This window comes from Falco rusticolus, chromosome 3 (genome assembly GCF_015220075.1).
Source record: "Falco rusticolus isolate bFalRus1 chromosome 3, bFalRus1.pri, whole genome shotgun sequence".
NCBI lineage: Eukaryota > Metazoa > Chordata > Aves > Falconiformes > Falconidae > Falco > Falco rusticolus.
This window is the reverse complement of record NC_051189.1, coordinates 47296670-47319140: the sequence shown is the minus strand read 5'-3', so window position 1 is coordinate 47319140 and position 22471 is coordinate 47296670. Positions and strand designations below refer to the sequence as shown.

At 36.6% G+C, this 22471-nt stretch overlaps 1 protein-coding gene across 1 annotated transcript in view; it reads left to right on the top strand.

The window, feature by feature from the left end:
* Window positions 1-22471, top strand: part of RP1 (RP1 axonemal microtubule associated) — a 186624-nt gene that overhangs the window by 4595 nt on the left and 159558 nt on the right. Inside the window, 5 exon segments of the mRNA XM_037381809.1 lie at window positions 59-479; window positions 516-709; window positions 2030-2205; window positions 18423-18582; window positions 19886-19972. Of these exon segments, the coding sequence (XP_037237706.1) occupies window positions 71-479; window positions 516-709; window positions 2030-2205; window positions 18423-18582; window positions 19886-19972 (1026 nt within the window). The 5' untranslated portion in view covers window positions 59-70.

Genomic DNA, 22471 nt, shown 5'->3' with positions numbered 1-22471 from the left:
AGACCATATTATTACTAGTCATAAGAAAAGTTTTAAATCCATCTCTTCTTTCTTCCAGATTGCTGTCAAAATGAGTGAAACACCTTCAACTAGTTATTCGGTGAATCAGCCAAACTCCTCCGAGAGTGAACAGACTTTATCCACGCGCCATTTCAACGTTACTGAACCTGTCGTGGCAAAACGGATCTGCTTCTATAAAAGTGGAGATCCTCAGTTTAATGGGATCAAAATGGTCATTAATAACCGGTCTTACAAAACATTTGATGCCTTGCTGGATAGTTTATCCAAACGGGTTCCATTACCTTTTGGAGTAAGGAATATTAGTACACCAAAAGGGAGACACAGTGTCACCAATTTGGAGGATCTTGAAGATGGAAAATCTTATATTTGCTCCCATCAGAGGAAAATGAAGCCCATCAACCTGGAACAGGCTAGCAAAAAGCCGCTGCCCTGGCAGATCAGTAGGCCTGTCAGTGCACGTCGTCGAGCTGTGCAGTTAGCAAGGGAGAATGAAGATGGATTTGGCCATCGAGAAAGTAAAATAACAACTCCCAGAAAGATACTTGTTTTCAAAAATGGGGATGTAAGACTCAGGCGTACCATAGTTCTGGGAAAGAAAAATACACAAACCTTTGAGGCCTTTCTGGATTATATGAGTGAGTTAATGCAATATCCAGTTGTGAAACTATATACCACTAATGGCAGAAAGGTAAGAATAAAGATGAGTATTGACAGTTTTCCTGATTTCTTCTAGATTATTTTTAATTAAAAAAGTGATTTTATCAGTTATGACATTGGGATGCTGGCCTGATGTGCTGAATTTCAGCTGGTTTTGTTTCTATGCCTTTTCCCCTTCAGAAAGGCTACTAGCTTGGAGGAAATATACTGGAATCTTGCAGTCAGATAGAAGCAAGTGAGGACATTTTAAGTCATCGTGAAAAAACTCTTATCTTTTTCTTACTCAGAGCTCTTTCAGGCATGCTCTCAATTTTATGTTTTTACCCATTTACACAGAAACTTCTTTTAGTCTTAATGCTGTTTATTTGTGAGTTTTAATGCCTTAAAAATACAATAAGTAACATCTAACAGCCACATGTATTTTATTATTACACAAATGCAGAGTGGTTTGCCATTAATGACTTGGAACTATGATACCTCATTATCTATTATAGTTTTCAAACCAAGAAACAGGTTCTGTACCTATAAACCCAGATGATACAACACTAATAATCCTGATTTTCATCTCATGTTCTGTTCTATATGTTTTTATCTCAGTGTTGTATGTGTGCATTGTGTAACTAAAGAAAAGCACCTGTGATTATACCTAACAGGTATCTAGAAAAAGAATTCCATGCAGAGCTCCAAGAGTTCAAGGAAAATCCTGTGTTTACTCTCCTTTGGAGAAATTCTGTATTAGGTTGAGAAACTGTCCATTTCACCTATATCAGTGAAGCGCAGTTTGTAAGCTTTATTTTGCAATATATTTTGGAACATAAATTCAAAACTGTTAGACAAGGCTCTGAGCACCTTGATCCAGTCAGACCTGCTTTGAGACCTCCAGAGGTCTTTTCCAATATATATTGTTCTGTGATTCTGTCCTATTCCTCTATGTCAATACAGACCAAGCAGTTGTGGTATATTCTGCATTTCCTCTTCCTCCAACTACGTGTTCATATGTATACCTACCTCCAAAGGCATATTCTTATTTCATGGCTGTGAAGTCACTGGACAATGATGAAACAAAATTACACATGCAAACACTTAAATTGCTAGAAAATTTTGATCTGGATTCAAGTTGCTTCTTGAAGTCTTTTTAAAATATATTTATATAACAAGACATACCCTCACAGAGGTAGGAATTGCCTTACAGGAACTGAAAAATCCTGTGCTGTGATACATATTTAGTAGTCTGCTGCAAACTAATGTAGAGACTAAGAAGTGAAGATACTAAGGCATGAAAGGGATAAATCTCACATTATTTTTTGTGGTTACTAAGGCAGAGAATTTAATGTTACTTTTGTTTTTCCAGGTTCCTAATCTTCAGGCCCTGATATTGTGCTCTGGAGCTGTAGTCGCAGCAGGGAGAGAGCCTTTTAAACCAAGCAATTATGATTCTCTTGGATATTCACGGCCTGCTAAATTGCTTGGAATTGCAAATCGTGTGTACCCAAAAGCAAATACCAAGCCAGAAAGTGAGAATAGTAAGTTCTTTGGATTAACTTTTATTTTATTAATGGGTTTATCTCTCTCAGCACAAGACATAAACCATGACAATCTTACTAGGATCAAGGATACTTAAAAAATCCAGTTGAAACTGTTTATATCTGCTTTGACTCCTCTATAAGCATAAGAAAGATAGAAGTGTCAATGTTCTTTCTAAAATATAAGTTTCTGCGAAGTACTCTGCTAGTATGCATATTTTCTTTCAAGCAAACTTATTTAGAACATGGATGCAAATCTGTAAAGTATATTTTATTTTAATGCACTTGATGGTCATTGTTATGAATTTTTTGGAGTCATAGTTAGTAACAGCACTGGTAAATGAGAAACCACAGGCTACTTCAGGCTCTTAACTGACTGAATTTCTCAAGCAAAACTTTTGTGCAGTTCTCAGAAATTACTTAGCACATGGAGGTTTGATTTGTCATTGTCATGATTTTCACTTTTTCCCATGTCCCATGCTCCACATAAACAGTAAAAAAAATTATAGCACTCATCCACTCACAAATTCATCATGCTTTTGTTTAAACAGAGTGTCATCCTTTCCTATATCCTCATGGTTGTGAGATATGGTTTTTGGATAAGTTTGGGAAAAGATACATAAACACGTACTTTTCCTTTGATTGTTCATGGACTTGTGCCACTGACAGGGTCTGTAAGAGTGTGAAGTGGCCAGTGGGTGATCAAGAGTATAAGGAGCTGTTGGAGAGAACCCAGGCTAGCTGAACAGCCTGAGGTTGAGGGGAGCAATACGCTGCGGTATCGGAGCTTTAGGCTGTGTGGGAATCCTTGGCATCAGAGCATCCTGTAGGGCAGAGGTACTGTCTAAGGGGAAAGTTGTTTAATCCAGAGGTACCCTGTATTCTTGATACAGCTGCATGCTGCACTGCAGAGCCCAGGGAACAGTGTATTTGTTTCTGTACTGAGACTTCCCACAGTAATCTTGACTGTGTCATGGAGCACATTGATCTGTAAGACACTTGGCTTCCATTTACTTGAAGGAGTTTCTTCTACATCCCTCACAGTTTATTATGTCCCCACCAAACTATTCATTTTAGTTTTTCTCAACCTTGTGTTCTTTGGCTTGCACAACTTGAGAGCTGTTGGCAGAGCATAACTAATGAGTTGAGAGAGAATGAATAGGAACCTTTTGAGAATGAAAGTTCTGCAGAAACACAAAATCCTACCCAAATTTTGCTTTGAGCCAGAGACTGAGCCTTGCAATGGTATAAAATGTGAGTAGCTGAGAACCTAAGTGTCCTCTTCTAATCCTTAGTTGACAGCAATTACAGAAAGATAGAGAAAAAACCCGACCCTCTTTTTGTCTTTAACCTGAGAAATTCAAAAGTATCCTGTGTAGGAGACATCATTGATGATGAGAGCCTGAAAAATCAAATTTCAGGCACTTTGATCCAATTTCTTTTCCTGAGAAGGAGAAAGTGAGATTTTTACTTTGGGAAGCATAAGGTCTAGTCTGTGTTAGAAGAGTTTGTACAAACTTTTATTTCTGATTTAGTTCATGGTGCAGCATATGCCTGGGAAACTTGCAAGACACTCTGCCTGAAATTATAGACACATATCTATAATAGTAATATGTTAACTGTACGAACCTTTGTGAGTCACTTGAGCAAAACCAATATGCTTAATATCAAGCAAAGTAGAGAAATTAATCTTACATGTGTTAAAATACCTTTCTGCAAGTGAAACCTGTCTATTAAATGGTGGCTCCTATATATTTAGCTATCAGTAGCAGTTGTGGATTTGTCTGTGTGGGTGTACTTACACTGTTTCCCTCACACATACAGAACTTGGAAGACAGCAAAACTTTATTTTTGTGTCATGTTTTTTTATCTCTCTCACCTCTTCAGTGACAACTGCTAGAGAGAGATGAGATATAATTTTTTAAAAAGACAAGTTATTACAAAGAAATCAAAACATATTTCAGGAATATTTAACGTGTATGCAAACACATATTGGGCTATACTCAAAATTCATTGTAGTCTGGAAGTATTCTCATTGGCTTTGTGAGTTTTTTGCTGTCTACAGTACTGTAACATAAAATGTATCACAGAATGTTATGATTTAAATTCAGATTTTATAAGAACTTCAAGGGCTTCCATGTTTACTTCTCTATAGAAGGTCAATCCAGGGCATTAGGTCTGAGCCCTTTATTCACATGTCGATGATGCTCACAGTAATTACTCATATGCTGTAGATTGTTGGGTTAAGACGAGGGAGGTATATGTTCAACTTGACTGACACATTTTAGCACTAACTATGAGAACTAATAGGAAATGATATATTAATGATCGCTAAGGCATGAAGAAGAAGTAAAGTTGGTAGCTTGAAGCCCAAACAAGCAAGGGCCTGTGAATCCCTTGGAAGGTTCAGGGCAACCTCAGTTCCCAACTGAGTATAAAATGAGAGCTTTTAGTGCTTTTTTAGGCTCTGGAGCTTCAAATAAGACTAAAGCCCTGGCATTAGAAAGAAGCTATTGCAAAATAAAATTAAGTGGAAAAGTAGTTAAATGCTTGATTCTTTATTAAAATTTGGTTATAGTTCTCTCTCGAACAACTTCTTAAAACGAACAGCAAGATTAGCCATATTTTTCTCTTTACTTTCTAATACTCTGGTAAAATAAACACACTTCATTAGCTTCTTTCGTACTAATTTTTCTTCTTTCTTCTTTTTTCTTCTTTTGCTGCCTGTCTGCTGTCTCACCATCTGGATCCTTACGCATATTTGTCTGCTCTACTTTCCACCTACTGTATGAATTCGGGTTCTTTCAACATAAATATTGGTAGTGAGAGCTCAAATGGGCTCTAGCTCAAGATCTCAGGTATTCTCAGTTTCTTCTGATAAAGGATCCAGCAATGATAACAACTCAAATGATAACAACTCAGATTCTTCATATGTTCCTGATAGTCATAACGGTATAGGAGGAAATCAGTCCATTACTGGTGAAGACTTATCTGTGGCACAGTATGAAGATGACATTGAGAAATCTGTTCACCTTAATCAAGATGGGAGTATCACAGTGGAAATGAAAGTTCGATTAAAAATTAAAGAGGAAGAAACCATTAAATGGACAACTACTGTAAGTCGTGCTGGCCTTTCTGATGACAAAAATACCACCATCTGTCATCCTGCAATGCATGCTGAAGACTGCTTATCCAATGTAAATGCATTGGAATGTATAAACCCAAAAGATACTCCATTTTTGAAGAGCTACAGTAAAGAAGAGGGAGACTCATTACAGCAATTCAATGCAGAAGTGTCAGACAAAGAATCAGAGTCTGATTTAAAAAATTCTGGTTGTAATATCTGTAAGAACAATAATTCTGCAGATGTAGATGTAAACAATGTACCTGAAGATAATATCAGGCCTCGCTTTTATAGACCTCCCACTCCTGGGCCAAGGCGTGTTAGACAAAAGAAAGCAGTAGTTGAAAGTGTCACCTTGGTATCTGAGAAAGAGGTTCAGGAGAAGACAATAGGACAGTTTTCCTACAGTGAGGAAATACAGCAGGGAGAAAATAAGTCTGAGTATTGCATGGTAGCTCATGCAAGCAGAGAAAAATCAAGTGTCACTTATCCAAAGTTTAGTGAGATGAGTGAGAATAGTTCATTAAAGCTTTCTTCAGAGAATATAAAAGAAGAAATGCTTTTTAAAGTAAGCCACAAAAGTAATGATTTAATAGAAACCACAAATAAGAAGACATTAGAAGTGTCTGACAAGGATGAATTGGTACAGAGTATATTAGAGAAATCTGTTGTGGAACAAAGTACATATAATAGTTTACTCTCAACCTGCAAAGCTAACATTTGTGGTTTAATACCATCATCAAAAATTTGCCAGGCAGCTAGGCCAGGTTCGGCAGACTACATCCATAAGTCATGTGACATTAAACAAATAAAAAGATCACTGAGTTCTTTCATTAGATATTCAGAACTGTGTCAGTCAAAAGAAGAAACAATATGCAGACCTGCTGATTTATTACCTGTTTCTCAAGATTCAGTACATTCAGCCTGTCCTGGACATAGCCAGATGGAGATGATTGTATCTCCATGTAGTAAAGCTCCTACTGAGAAGATAAATCCAACAACTGGATTCTTTCCTACTGTTACTGAAAGTGACAATCACATCAGTGCCAGGACTGGATCTGTGATGGCAACACATCTCATTGATGACAGCCAATCTGCATCTTCTCTCACCAAAAAGAAGAAGAGGAGAAAATCGTCTAAGTTTCTAGAGAAAGGTACATATGAAAATAAAAAAGATGAAGACATTTCAGGGATAATGAAAGGTGAGGGAATGCATATCACAAGGAGAACCACACAGGATTCTGCAGCAGAGGCTATGGATAATTATTCTGAAATGCCTCAGAAAAAAGGAATGGATTTTTTCGTAAAAAAGAATGATGGGTCTGTCAATTCAGACAAAAGCATATGTTGTGAAGATGAGTTCTATCACCAGGATTCAGTGGAACAAAATGGATTATCATCTAATAAAAAACCAAGAAGCAATAACAACAAGTTGGCCAAAGTAAAAATGAAGTCAGGCCAAAAAAATAGTATCATTTCATCTGCAAAGAAGGGAGATGGTCTAATGGCAGTTGATTCAAACAATGAATCTGAACATAGTCAGGATACACTGAGTACTGAGAAAGAAGGCGCACATCTTACAACCAATTCTTTCAAACAGGCATCTAACCCATCAGTGATTTCAAAGCCATTGTCAGAAGTGCCAAAGAATCTTAACTTTGAAAAAGAAAAGGAAAATAATATTTTGGAAAATTTGTCATCAAAGAAAGCAAAAAAGCAAAAGGGGATGAAGAAAAATCTAACTAAAGGAGCAAATAAGTTAAATATGTCAGAGAAAGCCATTACACTAGAGGCTCTGAACCAGGAAGGTTTTCAAGGGGAGGTTGCTGAGCATTCAGTTGAAAACTATGTCCAAACTTGGTTGAAAAACTTATTACCAAATTCTGTCTTACCCCCTATAAATAAAAAAGAAAGGAATGTAGAGAACAGCATCTGCCATTCTGCTGAAGAAAATACTGATGCTTCTATAGATAAAGAAACAACATTTATCACAAATAAAGTGTATGTGACTGGAAAAAAACATCTGGTTGAACATAGTCTAACCCCAAAACCATTAATGCCTATTTGTGGATTGGGAACTTTAGAAGAATCAGCCAAGGATTCAGGTGGAAAACAAATTGACTCTTTGATTCATGCTAATACAACTATAGTAGATGAAGCCAAGTATTCACTGAGATCAGAATTTCATCATGAGGGTAAGACACACTTGTTTCAGGAAACACAAGACAATGATAAAAAGATGTCAGAAGCTGATATCCAAGATACCAATCTATTTCAAAGAAAAAAATCTGAAGTTGCTGTTCAAGCTGATTGTGCATTTGTCAATGAGAAAGTGGGAACTGATGTTCAGAACAGTTGCATGTCTAGCATGTTGCTGCATGAACTACAATCAACTTTGCTTGGTCTCCAGAAAGAACACAGTGGATGTATAGGGAAAGCTTGCAGCCTTTCAGATCTTCCTCCTTCATCTTTTGGTTCTTCCTCCAATGTCATCTTAGCCTGGCTACTCATGCTGAACCTGAGAGAGAGTTTGATTGGGACAATCAAAGATGATATGCAAAAACCTACCTGTAGCTGTTCCGAAACATTTACTCAGTCACAATTTCTGAAACAAACTACACTCATAGAAAAATTTGAAGAACTGAAGGCTGCCTTCTCACATTTTCAACAACCAACAGAAAATAACCTACCATACTTCGGGAGGGAACTGAAAAACCAGGACTCCACACATTGCCACGAGAATATGCCCATATCTGAACTTCATAATGGTATACATTTGCATGAAAATGAAAAGTCAGTTGACCCTTGTGTTCCAAAGGACAGTGGAAATTCTGAAGAAGCTCTAAAACTGACTGGTGAATTAGAAAGCTGTTTTGATATACAGAAAGATCTTTGTAGAGAAACAGAGACTTCAGACTTGAGTGCTCTCAAAACACAGCTAGATAGTCAATATGCCACTACTAATTCAAATACCCGTAGCCTTACATCAGCTATAGAGCCAACTGAAAAATACGAAGAAATGCCTGATAGCTTCTACAAAAAATCTCAAGATAAAACCACTGATACATCATTCACTAATGAAGAGTCAGAAACCTCAGTAGACCCTAACTCAACAGTTCATAGTGTAACTTCTAATGATAAATACTGTATTTTAGATCAGGATACTTCTGAGCTAGAAGGTGAACAAGATACTATACATGTTACTACTGATAAAAGTGAAGATGAGAAAGTTGATCCAAAGTCAGAAGGTAATGACAAAACCCCAAATAACCAACTTAAACTAGCTGCTGAAACCTCCGTAGAGTGTAATAATGAGGATTATTCTGTACAGGAAGATAAGGAAGATGCAGAAAGCTGTGAGGGGGAAACCTCTGAGAGGTTATCTACAGTCTCTCCATTATCATTTTGTTATGAATCAAAGCAAATTACAGAATGTGATATGACTGAAGGAGAACAGGAATTGCAAGTGGAAGAACTGGAGAATAAAATGTGTTCAGACACTTCTCAGTTAAAAAAATGTTTTAAAAGTCCTGCTACTTCAGACTGGTCAGATTACAGACCAGATACTGAAGAGAGTGAGCATGACTTTAGAGCATCCAGCGATTTGACCAACGAAAGCAGTGAGGAAGCCGTACTTGAAAAACATTATAATACTGGCTATGTAAAAAGAACTATTGAACGGCTTTATGGCAAGACAGAAGCTTCATTTAAGCCTGACTTTCACAAAGGGTTTCCTTATATGTCAAAAGTATCTCAAAAGGATACTGAAGAATTCCACTCTGCAGTAATGGAAAAAACCATTTCTTTTTCTCAAGAACGTGGGTCTTGTTCTGCAGAGAAACTTTTACATTCTTCACTACCGTCACAAGAATTTCCAGTGAACATAAACCAAGATGACTCTATATCGAGAAAAGAACATACTTCTTTACCAACACCACAACCTACTTTTAACAGAGAAGACACAAGTTATATTAATGACCATTCATGGGACTCTCCAAGGCAACACTGTCAACCTAGTGTACGAGCTAATGAAGATGAAGGAATATTAATAGATAAAGGCAAATGGCTTCTCAAAGAGAATCATTTGATAAGAAGATCACCACCTGAGAGGATTGGAATGTATGGTAATTTGGATACAACATCAACAGACACGGTCGTTGACACAAACAGTGATGATGTTCCATACTCACACTTTGGCAATCTGAATCAGTACCCAGTCCTCAATGCAATCTCTTCTTCAGAACTTGAAGACATGGCTAAACCCTCTGAAGGTTTTTGCAACTACTTCAATATACCTCATAATAGTGATTCAGACCCCTTTCAGGATGACTTAAGTACAAAGAGCAAACCTAGCTGCAATGGCAAGATCGCCTCCCGTCCTGCAGCAAACAAAGAAAAGATCAAACCGTCAGTTGTGGTAGGTTCTACTTCTGCACATCTTTCTACACAGGCTGATACCAGTTTTACAGGCTTTACATCTGCAGAATTTAGATTGCCTGATAACAAGGTGCATCCATTGGAACAGCCTTTAAATGATGAACCCATACAGTCTCAGCCAAATTATGCTGGTAATGCTAATAGAAGAGCTCTTCAGGAAGAAGATTCTCTGGATAAACTCCATGCTATGTGTGGCCAACATTGCCCAATATTGATGGTGACAGTAACACCAATTAATGAGGATCAGAGAGGATATGCCTATCAAAAGGTATCTGATATTGAGAATCAGCTGGGTCCGTATTTGTTGGCCCAAAAAAGTAAACACTTACAATGGTCTGGTGAAGATTTACTAACAGATGAAAATTATCATGTGACTCTGAAGAACAGCTGTATCAATAAGATTGCCAATAATATTTTTAATAGATTTTATGCTAATAACACCTTAGATTTTATTAGTAACTTTGGAATACTTGCATCTTCGACTCTGAAAGACACAAGCAGTTTAGGGAAGTTACATGTTATAGAAGATATGAATGCAAAACACGTGGAAGTCAGCAATTGTCAAAATAATGTATCCAAAAACATACCCAGTGATCTTGTGACAGGCATAAATAGTGAGCTACTCAACAGAATGCCAGAAATATGCCAAAACCCAAGAATAAGCCTAATTCACATTTTTGGAGAAAATTTTTCTCTCATGTTGGCGGATCCAGCAGAAAACTGTCATTCTGAAACATTTCTAAAGTGTGACACTTCTTCAAATAACATTGAACATAATGCCTCTGAAAATCTGAAAAATGAAAATGCCTTTCCTACAGAAGAAGAAGAGGAAGAAGAAGAAGCAGAAGTTTGCTTTTGTGCAATGGACAATGGAAACAACAAATATAAGAAACACTTGTAATAGAGATCTTAACGTTTCTATAATATTAGATTAGTGAAAACACTTCCAGAACAAAAATAATCACAAAATTAGCTGCTGAATGCCACACCCAATAAAACTCCCAATGCGAATGCAGCCAAGACCTAGATAAATATAAATCACAATTGTATGTCATTGTTGAAATACAGATAATTACTGAGATTTTTATGGGAACCAACATACGAAGAAAAGGTGTTCTTCTAAGACAGTGGTTTCTCGGTTAAAAAATAGTTTTTCCCTGAAATGTTGCCTGTTCAGAGATATGCAGTCATATACCAACCATTTAATTTGTAGAGAAACAACTACTGCTTATTGGAACAGAGAACTGAAATCTGAAATACCCACCCAAGTACTAAGATAAGATTCCTTTATTTCGTGACATTTGAGAAAGGGTTTGTGAACTGTGTTTCAGTAGAAATGCTTTTTTCAGAACAGAATAAACTGATAAGTTTAATTTGAAAAGTAGGAAATACTAGTCAAATGCTGTAATACAATACTGTAGGAAACAGAAGTAATTTTAATTTTATATAGATTAACATTATCAAATTGTTCAGTTTTTCAAAACCAACTTGAGAGTATTTATGTGAGTGGAGAGATCTTTCAGTTTGTGTATAGGATCATCCAGACCCCAAATGAAGTTTACCTGTTTTACCCAGAGGATACTAGAAAAGGAACATATTTATCGCTGCTGGGATTCCACAGGAACTGAGAAGGGAGACTGTGTTGCAATGGACTTCCTAACTGCCCTTGCCATATTCTCTACTGAGGCAGTACCGCTTACTCTTAAAGTTCTAATACACTGCAAGTTTTAGTTCTGTGTTCTTCTTTAACCTCTGTTCTTTAAAGATGGTCTGTGTCTTTTGTGTGTCTTTTTTTTTTTTTTTTTTGGTAATTTTGTGTATTTTGAGAATCCAAGGCATATGTAATATGTTTCAGGGTCTTTCAGTGTGTTAATAGAATTATTTTGGATACCGGTTTACAGCAGTTTTTTGATATTATGTGTGCATAGTAAGCACTTATATATGGTTTTCAATTTTCCATAAATGTTTTTAAATATAAAATTGGAAAATATTTAATGTATATTGTGATTAGGCAAAGTATTTCAGTCTTTTGGTTAGATTTTAATCCCTAAGGCTGCATAGTACGTTGCTTCAATGTCAATGAAATCGGAGATATACCTGAAGAAGGAAGGCACTATTTTTCAGTTAGACATTGAGAATTTGACCATTCTGTACTCTTGAAGGTTGTGTCTAGAATAACTGGTGTGTACATGCTGCAATAAGCCCTGGACTGTGATCCTTTGGTTATCCAGACTGGTGACCCAATTAAAGGCTGACACAAATCCGCTTCAGCCCAGAGGCTGTGATTGTCTCCCTTGTGGGACAAAAGGTGCGTGGAGGGGAAGGAGAAAATGAATATGGAGGAAAAGGGGTTTGCAATACAGGTGGGAAATCTCGCGCTCTTAAATTCTTTTTAGGAGCCCAGTGGCAGATATATTTCCCCATATATAACTGATATGTTTCTGTTTGAAGTGGTGTATTCTGTGTAATAAACTAACATTACAGACCTAAAGCAACATTTATTGTCCAATGTATTTCACACCAAATAGCTGTGTGTTATTTCCTATGTTGGCCTTATTTCTGATGTTCTTCCCTCTGTCTCCACATTTTTTGGTGTCCTCCTTCACATTTTGGAATGGCTCCATGTGAAGAGTCCCAATGGTATTTTTTCATCCTTTGACCTGCCAATACAGAAATAAACCCTATGTTTGGAAAATGAAGCTTGAAATTACTAGAATTCAAAAAAATGCTGTATAGCATTCTAATGCTACCTTACCAGGCTTCTGTGTGGTAAATAATGTCTAAATGCTAGATAGGCAAATTAACAGCTATATGTATGTCTCCATCACTTGCAGTCTTTCTGCTGGATTCACAGCACCCAGTGCTGCATTCACAGCACTTTAAGTTTTTCAGATCAAGGTTCAAGGACCTTTAATCAGATGCTTATTACGGGGTTACTGAGCAAACTAACCACTCAAAAGGTGAGATGTGAGGTACTGCCTGAAGTTACAATTATCAGAGAGCACGCCAAGTGGTGAAGTGATTGTTACGTTAACTGGAAGACTTGTTTCTGATTCCAGTGTGTTAACTAAAAGAGAAGGAATGAAATGGTAACCTCAGAACAGTACAACAGGCTGACAGGGAGATATACCATACTGTCACAGATTTTATACATTCATTAATGGTTCAGGGAAGATATGGAATATGAAGTGGCTGATATATGCAGATAAAGTAAAATTGCTCTCAATAGGTAAGATTGGAGAAGGCTGAAGAGAGAACCTCACAATACTGGTGACTAGAGCAATGTACTGATTGACAGAGGGAAAAACACCATGAGGAGTAATGTGAGCTACTTTATATATGTAGCTTAGTTCTGAAAATTAACTGCAAAAGGCATAGATTCTTTCTGAATAAATCAGGATAAAATATACTGGGAAGTGACAAGCATATTAAATAATGTGTAAAGAACAGGGTAGAAAATTCAGCAGGCATTCAAGAGCTTTGTATAGATTATGTCATTCTTCTAGAAGGAATTAAGTTTTTTCCTTGTCATTATTAAAAAAGGAACAGACAACACAACGTATAGTTCATAGTACCAGGAAGTTTCAGTTTATCTAGCTTAGCCCTCTGCTAGAAAGAAACGACACAATTAGATAAGTAATTCTATTTAATTACTAAATCTCATTTTAAAACTTATTGTCTATAGCCATTACAGCTTCCAGTGGAGGGATGTTCTAGAGCTTGGGTCCTTCTTCTGATATCTTACCCGTTTTCTAATTTCTATCCTAAACCTAGTCATGGTTAGTTTATATATGTGTGTCCCAAAGCCACTGTTGTCTTTTCCCTCCTTGATATCTATCAACAAAATCAGACATTCTCTCAACTTTTTCTCCTACATAAACATTTTCTCCATTTCCTCTAATCATCATGGTTGTCTTTCTCAGGAGCTTTTCTAGTTCCAAGAAATCTTTGAATACGGTTACCAGAACTTTATGCAGTATTGTCTCTCTGAACTCTGGGACAATGAGAATAAAATTTCTCTGCTTGGAAATCTCTCTCCTGGTGCATCTTACAGTCACATCAATGACTCATTCGTTCTCTATTCTTTTTTTTAATTATAAATTCCCTGTTAAAAGCATTAAGTTTTTGTACTATTTTTAAAATGCATTTTTTTGCACTTTATGCTGTTTTATGTTATCCCTTTTCTACTACGGATTTTCTGATCCTCTTGTACTTTGACAATTCTTAGCAACTGTGTTACAGGAATTACGTATTTATGCAGTATATTGATGAAAATATGAAATCCAGTAAAATTCCAACACTTACCAGTATCCCTATAAATTAATACTTCTGATTTTGGTACAAACATATCATTTCCTTTTAGCTAGATATTTTGTTACTCTACAGTCTTGCACTAATCCATGTGTCCATTTTATCTACTAATTTCTTATATAATGCTTTGATGGATTAGAGCTACTGTAATTTCCTTGTCTATAAAGATGAATTCTCATCATGATGGAGGTCAAATACTTGAACAATGCAAGTCTGGATACCTTGTGTCACGTATCTGCAGTAAACCGATGTTGGTAATCTTTTTTTTTCTGTTTAGCTGTATGTATCTGGAAATAACTGTCCGTTTGTTTAAAATTTGTTCAAAAATGTTACCTAGTATTGCTTTGCTGTAAGATGCATGGTTTTTAGCCTCTTAGTGCACTCTTCATCCCATTCTGAGTTTCCACTTTAAATTTTTCATTCTATAGCCCATTCTTGTTAACAGTGCTGGCATTTCCCAGTAAATATATGCCACCATTCTTATTGGGGGGGCAAGGGCAAGAGGCAGCTTTCACTTTATTGTAAAAGCATACTTAGTTTGTTTTCTTAAATTCAACACATAGTGTACATAGTCCTTCTTTGTTTATTCTCTTTTAATGTGTATGGTTAAATAATCTTTTTACTATTTTTTTTTTATTTTCCTTTGCTATACCTCACTTCTCAGTTCAATTGACTTGGTTAATCTCTTTCCTCAGTTTTGATAATTTGCTGTTTTTAAATCAAAGGCATTCTGGACTAGATTTACTGTGAACCGTTATAATTAGCGAGGGATTTAAAAACAAATTAATAATACAAAAATTTTATTCAATAACAGTCAAGATAAGCATTTCACCTAAATACAGTACTTTCTGGATTATTTCCTTTTTTTCTTTCAGGAATATCTCACGATTAAATTTTCGAACAGATGTTATTGCCAGCACACGACAGACACATACAAAACAGTTACATAGTAGAGAATTTATTTGGTATATTTATTACACTTGACTTGAAAAAAATGGTCAAACAGATCTACTTTGTGTGAATATTTACATATGGGTAGAGGTGAAGACTGGAAACTAGTAACTGGAAAAGCTTCCCGAGACTGAAAACAGTGTACTGGGGAAAAAGCCTTTGCACACAGTGATCTACAGTAATCACTACCATTTCTATTGTGGTATAGAGAAAGCTGGATGACATAGTTTTGCATATCTAAAAGTGTCTATAACAAAAGAACTAATGAGAAATGATGATTTCTCAGAAGTGCTAGGGTCTTAATTTCAGTCTGTAAAAGCAATACTTTGGTATCATTTATTGTTTTTCATTTCAGCAATGCATAAGGCTTATTTCTCTTTACTTCTAAGTGTGTGAGAAGAAAGCAAGAACATTTAATTGTTTAATTTATCACTATTAAACAAGTTACTCGACTTTTATAGCACTGTTGTCAAATATCCTTAGTCTAACTACTGTGTTAATCCACAGTAAAAATTAGTAAGGGTATTATTCAATGCAATTTTCTTGCCTTAATGAACTAAATTGAGGCAAGAGGTTGGGTACACCTATATAGAGTGACTTAGATGTTGTATACATATGCTAGTTTCTCACTTAAAAGTTAGATTAACATGGAAGATTAAATGGTCACCTGTCATCAGTCATGGCTCACAGAAAGTGGGAGCAGACACTGCTTTGGACAGAGTAAAGAAATCCCTTTGTAACAAAACCAGCAAGCTAATATCAGTTATGGAAAAAGCAGATTACAGCAACTTTTGAGAAGGGTCACTCTGTCGGAGAATGTGATTCTGCCCTATACTTCTCCTCCTCAGTTCTCACAGTTACTCTTTTTTCACTATTTTGGTTTAATGTGTTTGAGCTATGACAATTCTTGTAATGATGAAGTTTAAATGTTTATAAGAGTAGCTGTTTGGCAATTTATTATTTAATAATGACAATATAATTACTTAGAAAATGTTGGTATTATAGCTCTACATTCACAGTAGTTTCAGAAAAGGGCTGCTTTAAAGAGTATCTCTTTAAAATTCAGTAGTGCTGTATACTCCAAATTTATCACGATAAAATTATATTTTAAATGCTTACTCTTAAACAATATAACTTCTCTTGGATTCTGTCTCTATCTTTTGAAATTTTCCACACTTTCTATTCAGGTCATGGACCTACAAGCATTTTTCAAGCAAATAAGTAAATCTCAGAACACTACTATGGAATTTCAATGTATTGAGGCTTGTCCTCAAAGATGAACCAAGCATTGTGTAAATGTCTCCCTGTCTCTCCCCTCAAAGTATGGGAGAGAATATCTATTTTAGTAGTTACTGATTCTACAATACTGCATTTCCCAAGGAATGTGTGTTTTACATGCAGAGCACAATGGTCACATGAAGTAAAAATTTCCTCAATAGTTATAGCCCAATGGTTATAGCAAGACACAAAAAAGACTTACAGATTCTACCATCAAGTCTCATTAATATGTTAGATTTCATAATGTGCCTTTATTGTGCCTTGTTTTCTGCCTTTATTAAAAGCAGTATTAATTATTCAAACATAACTACTAAGTGGAATGGAGGACATACTCTAAACTCATTTATTTTCTAGTTACAAAGATACTGACATGCACCACACCTAGGTCAGCCTAAATGCCAATTTCTTAAATATCTTTTCTTGGAGGATATGGCTAAACATGAGCAAGTAAAAATATTAATTCTAGTTTAGTTTTTCCAGAATGCCATAGAAAACTAAATGCAAATTCATCAAATCATTGGTTTCACTAGTCCTCAACTAATATTCTGCTGCACCATAATTCTGTGTGTGTATCATGACCAACATACGCTGACTCCTTTAAGAAAATGCCTATGGCTGGCCCGGGAAATACTGAGTAACACTCAAAATAAAAGTGGTTTCACTGAACCTCACAACAGAACTGTAGGATAGCTTATCACTGGAGTTTAAGACACACAGATCTATTTCAAGTATCCTAAATAGTCAATAAACACAAAATCCATCATATCATGATAAGCTCACTCATCATCATTGTATAATTTCTTAGAGTTTTAGCCAGTGCAGACAGGATCAAAGATACTGTAATGGAGGGAATAGTCAGTAATACAGGTAGAATGTGTAGCATAGATGAGTCACTAGATGGTAGGGGGCTTCTGTAGCCAGTAAGGCCCTTTATTACTGCCACTGTGGTTTAAAGCTCTCTTTTAAGACACAGTGATGTTGAGCGGTGTTGCAAAATCATCTTAGTAACTTTGGAAGGTGCTTAAATGTATATTATTTGAGATGGGTATCAGCTAATTAGAAACATTGGGAGTGAGGGTGTTTTCTTAGTATTCTTTCTTGTTATCAGCCATGCCTCAGTGATAACATTTCCCTTAATTCCATGCCATTGATACTCAGCTTCCACTAAATCAAAGCCTAAATCTGTAGAGGAATGAAGCTGGGTTAATTAGCACTGACAATATACAACTGTGGGTTGGCTTCAGGGGCGATGGGTTGGATAATGTAGATAAGGTGCTGCCGTGGCTGGTTAAGTTAAGTGGTTGAGAGCCAATGAAGAGAGAGCAGCTGAGGAAGAGCAGGTGAGAGAGGAAGAAGCTGAGAGAGAACACACGCCCTGGATGAGGCAAGACTAGGAGAAGGCAGCAGAGGGACTGGTATGAAGAGTATGCTGGCATGAGATGGTAAAAAACCTTGTTGCAGCTTGATAGTTTGGAGAGTGCTGCGACATAAATCCATACACTTCATCTTGATAATTATGAAATTTAAGCATGGGCAAGAGTATTGATATCTTGGAGTATAATGCCAACACTGCAATGCAAGAATATATTAGTGAAGCTTCAGTGGATTCCAAAAGCTGTTACATCTGCATAGCCCATCAGACCTTTGCAGAGAGACAGATCCTTTCTTAAAGAGGTCTCTTTCAGCAGAACTAATTTGCTTTGAGAGACCTTAATGCTTGAAGTGATGAGTTTGTAATTCCATAGCTAGCTTGGTGAGAGCCTGCATGGCTGCTATTATGCAGCTCTGCACTGGGCAGAGTTGATACACCCTAGAGTAAACAGAAAGCCATATTTAATACAATATTTCAAAACTGTGTTTGAAAAGTGATCTATGTTTATACAAGTTTGACTTAGTCATATGACATATGCAGAGTAAAAGATATGAATGCAGCCTGACATGTCTTGATTCTTGTGTGCCCAGCATAGCAAACATAATATTTGCATGCTGCAGTTTTATGAAATATGTATTTCTGTATTCATTAACATGATTTTATTTAGAATTTCAATTACTGAAATGCATTTTGTTAAGAGTTTTGAGTTCAAGTAAATCAGTGAGTCTTTTCATCTTTTGATAGTTAGGAAATGGAAGGTATCGGTCCTCACCAGTGATATGCCATCTGCAGGAACAAGCTCAAAGGTTTATATTACATTGTATGGGGATCACAGCAGTTCGGGGCCTATTTTTCTTGATGGAGAGGAGGGAAAATTATTTCAGCGAGGCAATGAAGACATCTTCACAGTAAGTAATAGATATCCATTGTGTTGCCGTCTTGTATCCTGCTTGACTGCATGGCATCTCAAAACCTGTGTGATGAAAAGACAGGTTTTTATATGGTACACATATGGAAACAAGAAACAGGACTTAAATATACACCTAAATTTAGTATCCTTTCCCACTCACCTATCTGAAGTGCTGATTCGATCCACTATATTAGTTGTCTGTTTAAGAACTACTGGTTAATTTACATAGTGCCCAAGAAAATACCAAGAAATATAGAACAACAGATACTTGTTCAGTTTTTAAATTTGAAATGAGGCTACAATATTAAAATTGAATAATGAAGTGAAGAATTAGGGTATGGAGTAAATTTTTAAACTTTGTTAAATATCTGCTGCTTTATTTCAATAAGGGCAATTTTTATACCTGTAAAAAGTCTGTCTGAAGCTAGTAACACAAGCAAATTTCACTGCCGTCAGTCTTGTGGTATAAGTGAGCTAGAATAGGTGTCTTATCAAAAGCTGCACAGTTTGAGTGTGTATATAGGGTTGTCAATGAGTGTCTCTAGCAGGTGCCAGCCATAGGGCCTTATAACAAACAGGTGCTTTCATGGTTAGTATCCAGCATAACAAGTCTCCTTCTGAGAAAAGTTATTTAATGGCAGCATTGATGAAAAACCTTTTTTCACAATAGCCTCATAGCTGCTTGGGATGTAGGAAATGCAGGTTTCAGTCCTCTTCAGTCTGATGGAGTTTCTCAGAAGAATCTGATACCTCTGATAGTATTCTGTTCTCCATCTGTGGATGGAGATAAACCCAGATATAAGGTTGAAAGGAGCAGATATAATAAGTAACATGTCTGACAGATAAAAGTACCCTCTTCACAATAGATGTTGTTACCTCTCTTTCCTGCTCCCATTATCGTAATTCTTTCCATGCCCAATGACTTTAAAATGCAAAATATGGAGGTAGTCCCTTGTTTAGGACCTAGGATTCCCCTCTTAGGTGAATATCCATAGCCCTGAATGTAATGAAGGAGTACCTCCTCTGAAATGTATAGAAAAAGAAAAGCCTCTGTGCTTGTGCTGTCTGCTAGATCTCAGTTAACTCTGACGTGTCCTCACTGCTCTTTCTCTTTATTGTTTATAATGCTGAGTTCTAATGATTATCTGGAGCAAAATATTTTGGAAACACTTGTTTAAGTACCAGAATATTTAAATCCTCTAAGCAAAAATGTCACCTGACAGTCGTTATATGAATTTCTGTTGCATGTCTTTTCCTTTTAACAAATGTTCTGTCTTTCATCAGTTCTCTTTCTTTTGCAGGTTATTACTGGAAACATAGGACACCTCTACAAAATACGCATAGGACATACAAATACAGGAAGCTCTCCTGCCTGGCACTGTGAAGAGGTAAATCGTGAGAAATAATTTTATCTTTCCCAAAGCAGTCATTATGGCAGTGGAGTCAAAATACGAGTCACAGAAAAATCCCTGGGATAAGTATAAATAATCTCTTAAATAAAGCTGCAAGCATTTGGTGAGACTAATATAAAGAAGTGTTTCTGCGTGGAATTAAAGGCAGCTTACAATGGTACATCTTGGCTGTATGCTTGCAGTTTAGCGAGAGCTGTACATTATGTTTCTTTAAAAATGCATGGCTGATCAGCAAGAAAGACTGCTTGAGTTGGCTGCTGTAGTCTGGGTCTGCTATAGTCTTTGTATGCCGCAGAGTGTCTGGGGTTTGCTGAAACCCAGAAAATCATTAACTCAGTCCAGCCAAGTCCTCTTCAAATCTGTGGCTGATGCTTGGACCCTTCTGCACAGCCCAGAGCTACATTGCAAATGTTTCTAGTTCTGTGTCTCTGAGGAGAAAAAGACAATAATAGGTTCTTTTCCACCCTTGTTTAAAAGGAATCTTGATGCAGGTAAAGCAACGGTAATAAAGCACAGAGAATCAGCTAGTTCTGTTTCAAGCTTCAGTTGTGAGTTTCTGGACTAGGAATGAAAGGATCTGATGTTTATCCTTAACATTGATGGTGTACTTTGTGTGCCAGTGATATGCTATTTATGTCTGAAACACTTCCCTCTGTGTGCCAGAGTTTTTTATCCCTCAGTTAAGAGACAGCAGTTTATGAAGAGCTTTAGAAGCTGCTGGTAAAGTAATTGCTATAATCATACTTCAGAGTAAATCTAGATCTATCTAATGCAAAGTGTCCACTGAAGTCAAATAACCACTGATCAGTATTCAAACTCTGTGGCTATTTGATGCTTTAACTAGTTGTTTTCATCTGGGACCGAGACTCAGAAAGAAGACTACATAAGGTCTGGCTGGTGTTAAGTGAAGTTTGGGCAGGATCCTGTGAGTTCATACCTCTAGCCAATGCACATCTACATTGAGAAATTGTGTCACTGGTAGAATCATTCTGCCTAAGAGGTTTCATGCTAGAATTATAGGGATTATATCTTAATTCAAGTGAGGATTGCCTGATTATAAATCCTAGGCATTTGTTTTCCAGCTGCACTGTGTTTTGGGGAATGCTGGAGTCAGAATATAATTGAAGATACTTTTTTCTTCCATTTCTTGCTATTTTTCTTTTCATGAATGTGTGTGTATAAGCAGTGGGGTGGAAAATACCTCATAGCTTTGTTCTGTGAGACAGAGATTACCAGCAATTTCTAGTGTATCTGAGTGGAGAAGCCAGAAAAGAATGGTGGGTTTTCTCTTACAGAACAGGTTACTTTATAAACTTAATCTTGGTATTGAGTTATCATAAGTAAGTTTTGATTATCATAAAATCTGACTCAACAAATGGACCTTTTGCAGGTTTGTTTTACATCATTCCTGTGAATAGAGGCTGCATGTCTGCTTTATATAAGACAACCATTTAAACTGAAATTGAAGAAATCTGATGAAAAAGGAAAGAAAAATTGGGAAGTTATTACTTTCTCACTTCCCAGCTAGGATATATGAATTGAAATCAACAGTAAAACTTCAAAAGAAGGATTCAACACTTCAGTGTGTTCCCTTGATTATTGGCTTACAAATTTTGTGTCCTTTCCAAATCTAAATCCATAGGGCAAAGTTTTTAGGGAGTGACTCATGAAGGAAATGGCCAGGGTTAGGTCATTCCCTCTCTGCAACTTTGAGTGGCAAGTCAAATAAATATATTCAACCAAAGACACTCTACAATTAACCTAGCATTTTGTATGGTAGAGAGCCAAAGGAGTATAGCCACTGATTTCTAGACTTCATAAAGAGAAACAACCACCAGCAGGGTTGTCAGATGCTTAACATCATTATTCCTTGGAAAACCTATGTTTCTTTGGAAGGTCTGAAATTAAGTGTACTCTAAAGCTCAGAGCTTTTCTGGTAGCTGGGCATGCTAGTCCTCCATCAGTCCCTCATGGTTTCTGTGTCTATCTCTGTACTGAGATGGTATCAGACCTGAAAATATCCACAAAGGTGCTGCTTTGCTAATCCAAGCTCCCTTTTCAAGATCTATCAGTAGATGTTGATAGGCTGAGATGTGCCACATTTTTCACACAAGATTAGTCTTTCTTTAAAGTTTAGTATTCAATCAGTAAAAAAGGAAAAAAAAAAAGTTTCCAGTAATTCCAAACTTGGTCAGTATTAGAATTATGGAGATTAGATTCTGCAAAGCACCGAGAAGGGATGAAACTACAGGTAGGAGTGTCTTTGCTTCTCCCTACTGGTCCAAAATCTAGTGTAATTACTAGTATAAATTAGCATAATCAGGGACTACTCTGATACACAGCAGCCTCTGAGGTGCTTACTAAGGAATACTTTGAATTACAAAATAACTAAACCTCCTTCCCTTCTTCAGCTGGTGTGCATGTGGTCCTTTTGCTGCTATATGCTAAAAGTTGGGCAGGGAAGGAAATTGTGTG